Source organism: Physcomitrium patens, chromosome 5 (genome assembly GCF_059467195.1).
Source record: "Physcomitrium patens ecotype Gransden chromosome 5, ASM5946719v1, whole genome shotgun sequence".
NCBI lineage: Eukaryota > Viridiplantae > Streptophyta > Bryopsida > Funariales > Funariaceae > Physcomitrium > Physcomitrium patens.
The window spans coordinates 19,078,205-19,087,252 of record NC_143414.1 but is presented as its reverse complement, the minus strand read 5'-3'; the positions used below and the strand labels follow the sequence as shown (position 1 = coordinate 19,087,252).

At 46.3% G+C, this 9,048-nt stretch overlaps 1 protein-coding gene across 7 annotated transcripts; it reads left to right on the top strand.

Annotated features, from left to right (window-relative positions):
* The first annotated feature begins 55 nt into the window (after window positions 1-55).
* LOC112282568 (uncharacterized) lies at window positions 56-7,370 on the top strand. 7 transcript variants are annotated; one of them, XM_024520315.3, is made up of 7 exons: window positions 56-1,614; window positions 2,296-4,219; window positions 5,008-5,267; window positions 5,693-5,743; window positions 5,900-5,972; window positions 6,123-6,398; window positions 6,615-7,370. In XM_024520315.3, exons 1-6 carry the CDS (start codon window positions 1,523-1,525, stop codon window positions 6,378-6,380), a joined length of 2,658 nt encoding a protein of 885 aa, XP_024376083.1. In that variant the 5' UTR covers window positions 56-1,522; the 3' UTR covers window positions 6,381-6,398; window positions 6,615-7,370. The 7 variants fall into 7 exon arrangements, with proteins under 7 accessions (XP_024376083.1, XP_024376082.1, XP_090106927.1 ...); XM_090250801.1 differs by having other exon boundaries at window positions 60-1,811; XM_090250799.1 differs by adding an exon at window positions 1,747-1,811 and having other exon boundaries at window positions 64-1,614; window positions 6,123-7,370.
* The last annotated feature ends 1,678 nt before the right edge of the window (window positions 7,371-9,048 follow it).

The following is a 9,048-nucleotide window of genomic DNA, read 5'->3' as shown; positions in this document are numbered from 1 at the left end:
GATCCACAATCACAGACAACGGCCACCGACGACTAACCATGCTTTTCACGCTCCGCCCTCACTCTCATGCTGAGGATGATTAGTACCACCCCAACCTCGTCTCCACCATCCTCGTCCCCCCCCCCTTCCCCCCCCAGTCTGAATGTACTGTACAACGCACTCGAAACGATGACAGAAAGCTGGGAGAGTATCCTGGTCTTCCTCTAATTCGTTCTTAACGAAGAATTAGAGGCAGTGAGAGAGCCCGCGGGGATATTGCAAGCTAGCTTGCTTGAGCCGTTGTCCAGACTCGTCGCCATGTACCGCAAGGGAAAGCGAGGGGATAGTTGGTAGGACCGACGTGGGGGGGGGGGGGGGGGGGGGGGGGGGGGAGAATGAAGGAGAGAGCGAGAGAGAGAGAGAAAGAGAGAAAGAGTCAGGGTTAGTGTAGAAATTCCATGATATGAAGCATGGTTCGATCCTGTTGCTTTGTCCTCCGCCTGGCTAGCTGGCTGGCTACAGTGATCTGCTTACGTTAGCTTTGGACGTCTACGGGGCCCATACATGTGTCCACTTCTGCAACAACAACTTGAATGGCAGGCTCGGTCTAATTTAGTTGCGGTGGATGTCGCCGTGTGTCAGGGGTTTGATGAGTGATGGAGTCGGGCTTGGGGGCCAGTGCTCTACTCACTGTCCATGTGGTTGGGGTTTTGCTCTTCTTTTGTCGTGTGAATCTCTTTGACCTGCGCAATGAAATGACCATTGATTGTTTAGACTAGAGGCGATGCTCATTTGGTTAGCTGCTTTGACTCTGTTGACGACGTTCTTGCCGCGTTGCGGTCACACTCAGCAGGCGCGCGTGTTTCGTGCTTACTTCTTTTTCGTAGTGAAGTTTCGGTCGTGGCATCGAACTTGGAGAGGGACAAACACGTTTTGAATTCTTGATTGAATTCAGTTATCATTCTACTTCTGCCGGATCATAACCTTACTGCCGAATTCTCAATCCTTCTCTCGAGCCGTTCCAAATCATCTTGCTTGGAAACTGTTTTGACATCCAGCCTGAGACAAAACGATTCTTCCTCTTCTCTGTGGACCCTCCTAATTCATTAACTGTAATTGACGCGAACAGCCGTGGGACACCCACGTTCCGACACGAATGAAAATATTTCTTGCTGCACGGGGTAGCTGTTGTCGTTAGCTAGCTCTAGATCGCCCACAGTGCAGCAGACGTGCGCTGTGTACATGTCCGCCTCTATTCTGGTGGACCACCAATGAATTACTGGCCATCTGAACCTAGAAGGTCAGACAGCAATGGTTCCGGGAAACACTTGTGACACATTCTCTGAGATGGAACCTTTAGGAGGAGGATGAAGAAGCTGAAGTCTTGTAGTCGAGCTGTGGGAAGCGTTGCGCATGTCTGTAGTTGCCATGTCAGCTCGCCGTGAAGAGTCTCATTTTTATCCGGATGGGAGATTGGGGCTAGATTACGGAGAGAAAGTAGGGCATTACATGTCCGAGGGGTGCTTGCAGGTCATTCTCCAACATGTGGACTCGAGCACCGTCTGTTACAAGCGACTATTTTGTTGCTCACAGCTTAGCATTGAATCGAGAGGGAGCGGGCGAAGCTAGACCCAGGTATGCAATTCAGTCAACTGGAAATATCTCGTTTCGTATGCAGTCTCACAACATTGCAGCCCTTCATCGGGGACAGTGCAATATATCATCGGAAGCCCTATGATCTCATTTCCGTAGGTACCGGATTCCCAGTGCCGACCACTGGCTTCAAGTGCACGCAACATGATCATCAATCGTGGGTCATGAATTGTGCATAGGTAAGTCGATGTTGTCCAACACCTTTCTTGTCAGCACCATCTCCACCTTCACCTCCACTCCAAAGCATCAAAGAGGACGTCGTTTCCTGTAGTACATTCTCTTTTCTTTAACGAAAGGTCCTTATCCAATTTGCAGTACTCCCACACGCCAATGAGTGAGGTGGCTGCACGGTTTGCGAGATTTTCTACGGGTTGTAAGGTGCCCGCTACTGCAGGCCCACCGAATACTTCCATTAAATTTCAGTGGTAGTGTCGAGGGCCAACAAGAAGCTACATTTGCTGGAGAGAGGCAGTTTATGACAACTGTCCGTTTTAGTTTTTCTGTATAGTTGGATGTCTGCTTGAGTGCCACAGGAAGGATTTGGAGGAATATTTTGCTTCGAAGAGTTGTAGCGATTCTACCCTTGCGCTTTTCATGTGTGAAGGAGTTCGATCATATGGCTCGGTTTTCAAGGAATAGGTCTTGGAAATGGTTTTATGACAGGTTTCAGGCCGAAGTGCGGGAGCTTGAAGACACGGAACCATCAGCCCTAGATCACATCATCTCTCGTACCCTCATCATACACCATGATCTTCCTGAAGTTGCTGACCGCTTCAAGGGATTGCCGGAAACTGGAGGATTTTCGAACGTTGACGCTACACCTTCCTACATGTCTTCATCAGAGAGTATTAGTGTTTCAAAGGTTGGGCTGGTCTATCCTGTGGAAACATCTCGGATGTCTGTTGGGTGTATGAGGAAGGAGAGGAGCCAGCTTGATGACATGCAGTCCCCGATTGTCAATGCCCACATACCTGCTTCTGATCAGGAACTGGAGACGTTATTCTGGTCGTTACCATCGAAGAGAAGGAAAATTGTGTACAACTACGCTGATGGTTTGGGAGCACGAACTGCACTCTCAGAGTCTGAGCTGGCAGCAGAGGCCCTGACCCCCGAAGCTTGTCAAGGTTCCGACCTGACTGCTGAGCAGCACATGGCAGATCAAGATAGTCCGAAGTCAAGCACACTGGAGGACATTGACTGTGCAGCCCATGTGTGTACTAGTCGAGGCACAACTGAAGTAGCGGCACCACAATGTAGTTCTGGGGAAAAGCCGGTAGAGCAGGGAAACCTAGACCAGGTACCGGCCCGATGGCAAGTGGATGTGCATTTTAGCTCAGAACAGAACGTTGCTGCTCGAGGTACTAAATCTCCGGGATGTGATGATACGCATTCCGCTTCCCAAATATTGTTATCAACAGGCCGCACTCGGAAGGATTCTCAAGTTAACACACCAACCAGGAATATCCAACCTGAGTCGACAATACTGCAGACTTCCCGCAAGCGAAAGACTATGGCTAGTGGTTCTGGCGGATGGTTGCAGTTGAGTCTAGGTAGAAGTAGGCAATCTTATCAGTCTCCAGAAGATGAACCAGTTGGAGAGCAGCTGGAAAGTGAGCGGAGCCCCATGCAAATCCCTCCAAGCAGTTCCGCAGACCCGCCGCAACTCGGTATTAGAGATTTTTTCAAGTTAGGTGGTAGCTCAGAGGATGAAGGGACATCGAGACGGCATCCGGCTGATGTGCACGGGAGCACTGTCGTGAGAAATACATCTTCTCCGTACAGGGCTCAACCAGCTACATCTACACATTCCGGCGAATCCTTCAGGCGTTACCCCGATATTAATCCTGAATCTGGTTTTAGATCAGGGCTTTCCAGACCCTTGTTCTTGGAACCTAGGCCACGCAGCAGAGATTCTAGCCTGGCCGTTCCTTATTCGCTCGTCCCACGTGCGGTGCAACCATCGCCTGCAAATGTCGGCAATTCCGAGCATTTCTTATCACCATCGACTCCAATTTTGCAGAGAGGTTATCCCCCACCGGCGCTCACAAACTTAACCACATTGCCATATCATACTGCCCCAGTCTTGCAACAGGTCAGATCCGAGCTAACTGAGTCCGCTCCCGCCAATACTTGGAGATCATCAGGTCATCAGCCAAGCGACTCTGGTGCTGGCTCCGGTTCCGGTCAATATTGTGAAGGATTTCAAAAGAGGCTTTCAGCACCTCCTTCATGGATGCCGAGTCCACAGGATCCTCCGCGAACACCTCCCAATAATGTCGAACTGCTGAATACGACGAATCAAACTTTGTTCAGAGATTGGTCGGGATCTTTACCTGGTAGTAGTGGGGGCGCCTCGACTTCTCTCTTGTCTGTGCAACCACCTCTTACACAAAATGTCTATCCTGAAGCGGCGTGGCATAACCTTCTGCAGCGAGTGGGCGGTAAGAATTTAAATATGCCCAGTGGCTTTGGGACATCTCCTTCGAGCCTGAGGCCAGGTGCAGAGTCCATGATGCCTGGTGCGGATCGTGAGGAGTATCTGGAGGCTCTAAAACGAGCCGTTGAAAGGTTCCAAGGCACAGATCAGGTATTTCTTTACTACCTCATATACCGTTCTTTAATCTGTTCTGCACTACTCGTAGTTACCATAGAGCAAGTTTAAAAGCTTTGAATTTCCACTGGTCGGCCTGAAGGAAGTCGAGGTTCCAGAAAATAAACTTTGCCAACCTTTGGTGATTTAATGGAATGCGACGACTAGGGTCACATGTTCGATCATCCCGACACACTATTCACTTAGATCGCATTGTTCTGTCATTTACAGAACAAGTTGATGTACATAAGCTTGATAACATTCAAGCCGTTCATACATTCAATATGTCATGAAATGCTTTCTTCTCAGGTTGGCGATCGAACCTGGTAACGGGCGGAGGATAATGGCAGCCTAGTAATGTCTTCCACATGGTCAGAATGCATACAAAAACGGGGCGATTAATGTAGATCACTTAGTATTAGCTTACCGAAGGCTAACGGTCAGTGTCTCGAATGTACACTGAGGCTTGAGAATTTTTAACATATTAATTTGTGCCTTTCATTGGTCAATTCATGGGTAGAAAAAAAACTCGGTATTCGCACAAATCTTGAGACTCAGAAGATAACGTTGAGGTTCACACTCTGGACTGGAGTGATTAAATGTTTTCCTTGTTTGAACACGTTTCTCTTTCTCCGTCGTTTACTGTACCTCTAATTTTTGAATATCTTCTCTCCAGGGTTGACATGTTTACGTTGGGTAGAGGAATATTTCTTAATCAAGACCACTGCAAGGTCTGATGATGAGGCTCCCCTTTGTACTTACCGGATCGATTGTGGTGTAACCAGGGATCCAAGGATGATCCTCTTACAGAACTCCAACGCATGCATCGAAACGCTATGTATCCTCCCGCACAACTTCAAGCTGGTCCTGCTTTAGATCCAAGTACAGACACTAGCCTGGCGAAGTTCTTCGGTACACCATCTAGTAGTGGAAGCAAGGGACGGGCACCACCACCAGTATCTTCTTCAGAGAAGCAGAAAAGAGTCCTTCGCCCCCATGCTCCCAGACCGGGGTTGTGGTTCACTCTCCAAGCATCAAATTCCCAGTATGCTACCTACTACTACCTTTTAGCCAAGACCCCTCGTGGTTGAATGATTAAAACAGTCAGAGGCGCATCTTTCTAATGCTCAATGTCCAGGTCTCTGTCGTATGTTCTCTAATTTGTGAATTTGTTCACACATGTTTAGAAATGCACCAATTGGTAGTGAATTTGGGAATAAGTTTTGTAGCCTTCGTAGCCAAAGCTGCCCTTGGTGCACGTTGATGGCCTGATCTGTTTACATGGATGCCTCAAGAGTCAATTAAGCAGAGTATAGAATTCTGCGAAACGTTGATTTTGTTCCCCCAAACAGTTTGATTACAATCCTGGAAACGTGTAGGCTGAGGGACCATGATTAAGTGGACTGAGCTGCCTTCTGCAATGTTGGTGCGTTTTGCTGATGAATCGTGTTCGTTCTGTTCTTAATGCAGGCCAGAAGCTTCTCCGTTGCAGCAGATTCCTGCAGGATACGTACGAGTTGTGTAAGTTTCTTTAAAGAGATCCTTGTTGTATGGTGACATACTCATTCGGTATTTACGATTCACTGAGTTAGTTTTTCAATCAGTAGTTATTGCTTCCAGCCTATGCAGGCAGTTCCTTTACTCCAAACTAAATTTCCCACTTGTGAACCTGTACAGGGATGACAGTATGACAGTAGCAGCGGTGAAGAAATACCTGGTGAATAAGCTGGGTTTAGATAACGAGGATGAGGTACAAGCGCCAGATTCCGAACAATCAGTGTTATCCTTAATATTGTCTGCCTGTCGTTCTGTTACTCCAGACTTCGAAAAATTTGCAGATTTTTTGAGACAGGTTAGAGAAACCACTCGGATTTGACACCATACTGTTGCACACGTGTAGGTGGAGCTCACGTGTAATGGGCAGCCTTTAGTACCGAGTATACCTCTGCAACAAGTGCGGGATGGCATTTGGCAAGCCCCAATCACGAAGGTCGCTAATCCATGTACGTCTAGATTGTTGTCTGAAGGCAGGGCTTGGAAGGCTCCTGATGGATCTGTTGCTCATGTCGGAGATGTGGTCATGGTGATTACTTACGGTCGGCGACCTGAAAGACCCCCTACTTCGACTTCACAGGACGTACCTGCGAAACCTTCATGAATGCGGACACAGTAACTGGTGAGAGAAGATGCATGACTCCCGGCCAAGATTTTGACTCGAGTCATTCAGCTCCTTTGAACAAGTTATTACTTGCATTTGGTCATTCGTAGATGATGAAGCTCCGCGACACATGGATCGATCGCTTGTTCTCAGGTGCACAATTGAGGTGACCAAGACAATCCAATCCAGGTGCTATTCACGCATGGCTAAAACCAACTTCGTGCACCACTGCAGGAGGTATATATGATGATGTCGGAGGCCCTGTGGTTCATTAACTGCAGTACAATGCCCATCCCATGGAGAACGGATGGGTTCATGCGTTCTAAACCTTCAGGACCCTTGCAGAGTTTGGAATTTCTGGAGCATCCGACATGCGGACTCCGAGGGCCATGCTTGCATCTGAGACAATCACGGTTCACTCTGTACGTCCTAGCTCATCCAGCAAATCTAGTCATGGTTGGGTACTCCTTGCAGGCAGCGTTACTTTACCAGGCTATGATGAAAGAGGGCTTTTAGTCTGCTTGACCCAGTTGGCCAAGGGGTGTTTCTCAATCACAAGCTTCACAAAAGTCTTTGGCCTCTTAATGCAATCAACACCATTTTTAATCCTACACCTATTGGAGCAAGTATCATTGAAGCTCCCAGGTTAGATCAACTGACAAAATGCATTGTTACTTCCCTGAATTTTTCGAGACGGTGGCTATAGTCGTTCTGATCGCTGTGCTCCTACACAGCATCTTGTGAAGGCTCAGATCTCGCATTTAAGTTAGATCAGGGTTTTCTTTTTAAGTATCAGACCAAAAGGCTGGTTCAGGTGTTAGTGAAGCATCTGCCGTGAGCTGGTGGACCTATACCGCAGTGCAGTAATTTTGGACTTCAAGGTAGAGCAGAACAATACATGGCCCTTGAGAGACTATGACGCACCTTATGCTGTCCCACCATGTTAATTTTTCGCAATGCAACCTCATGCATTACCTGCATTTTTATGAACTACGGTAGTCTGGTCGCATTGTTATGTTACAGGCTCGGAGTTGGGTTGTTAGTGAATATCGTTATCCAGCCCCTACCAATGCCAGATTTGTTTTCTCTTATAGAGCAGCATAACATCTCCACACACACAGTTCCATGATCCATACCCGTTGACCCATGCCACAACAGTCTTTTTGTCGGTAAAGTACTGATTCCTGACGTCTGGCTAAAACGAAGAATTGAGTCGGAATTTCGAAATATAACCAGTAATGGCAATGGTTTGGAGCTTTCATTCTAACATGTCAAATAGTATTTGGCAATTCAATGGTGGCATGGAACTTCTAGTCACAGTACTTGGACGCGGTTTGAGTTATCCCCTGGAACAGCTTCGAAATCGTCCCTGCGCTAAAGCCACATATCGTATGAAAATTCATTTTAGTTTACTCATTTAACTTTAAAAAAGAAATTTTTGAAAAGAATGAAAAAGAGAAGAAAATGTGAAAAGGGTAGGGAATTGTAGAAGAAAAGTTGACAGCGCTGACTATTGACTGACTCTTTGAAGGGACTTCACTTGGTTCGTACGTTGGAATCGATCTGGGAAGAGACCTTACCAACAAAAACATACTCTTCTTCAAACTTCATGTAAAACTCGCACTCCAGATTTGTAAGTCTTAATCATAATGAACTTCTGTTTTGCCGTTCGAACCAACCATTAACTATCTTATACCGTACCAGTCAACTTCTTTCAACATGATAGTTCATCGCCACTTCAACTCAATCCATGAGAAATCTCCTCTCAAAGGTGAATGGGTTCCTGCTGACTTCTCCTACTTGTCGAAGCAGACGACTACCTGGTAACTAGCAACTTCACCAATGGTCGCGTCATGAGGACACCATGCACAGATCATTGAGCAATTCTGATTGATACGACAGAATCAGAGAGCAAATCATTTTTAGTGTTATGTAATTGTGGCTGTTCGAATGCATGTTGTCAGTTCACCATATCTATCTTGTCCACAGTCCACTATTTCCAGTTCTCATTGCTGTAGCTGTATGCAACAATTTGAACGAATGTAACGCTTAGTCAGTTTCAGACTGATCCATAGTGGGTAGAGATTGGCGTTGTTTAGTAACGCAATGGAGTCACAATGCTTCCGGAGAACATATTTCGTAGCAAAGAGGTTCAATTGATCTACCTATGCTGTCACAATTGGGTATATATGTTGCAATTCATTCTCCTACCTGTCTTATTGCACTATATAATGAAGAGCATATATGTACTGCAAAGTCTAATTTATTCTCAACCAAGTGAGCTTGTCATAAGCTGTGTCAAATTTGGCTTGCGCTGGTTACTGCTTGTTTAGAGTAACCTCCTTGAGGTGTTCTTCTATTGAGAGAATTAGCATCCAGAGCAGAGGGGTTACAAATTTGTGAATATTGCGTTCTGATTTTTTACCATGACATGTGAGGTGTCTTCTAATCCTTAGTATTCTGTTTCATAGCATGGCCAATTCCCAAAGAACACTTTCAGATTTGGTTTTGAGTAATTTTTTTAGATGTGAGTTTTTAAATAGAAATCACGAGAATTTGCCACACTATTTAAGGGCACAATTCTTGTGATTGTACCATGAATAGCACACATTGTCTGTAATACAAACAATAATAATTTAGGTAAGTTATTATTCCCACTTATTGCATA

What these genes read in the sequence shown, in the direction of transcription:
- LOC112282568 (XM_024520315.3), top strand. Translation starts at nt 1,523, where the DNA reads ATGTGGACTCGAGCACCGTCTGTTACAAGCGACTATTTTGTTGCTCAC. An exon ending in GCGGGCGAAGCTAGACCCAG is followed by an intron (nt 1,615 to 2,295) that starts GTATGCAATTCA and finishes GTTTTATGACAG; the next exon opens with GTTTCAGGCCGAAGTGCGGG. An exon ending in GCAGGATACGTACGAGTTGT is followed by an intron (nt 5,744 to 5,899) that starts GTAAGTTTCTTT and finishes GAACCTGTACAG; the next exon opens with GGATGACAGTATGACAGTAG.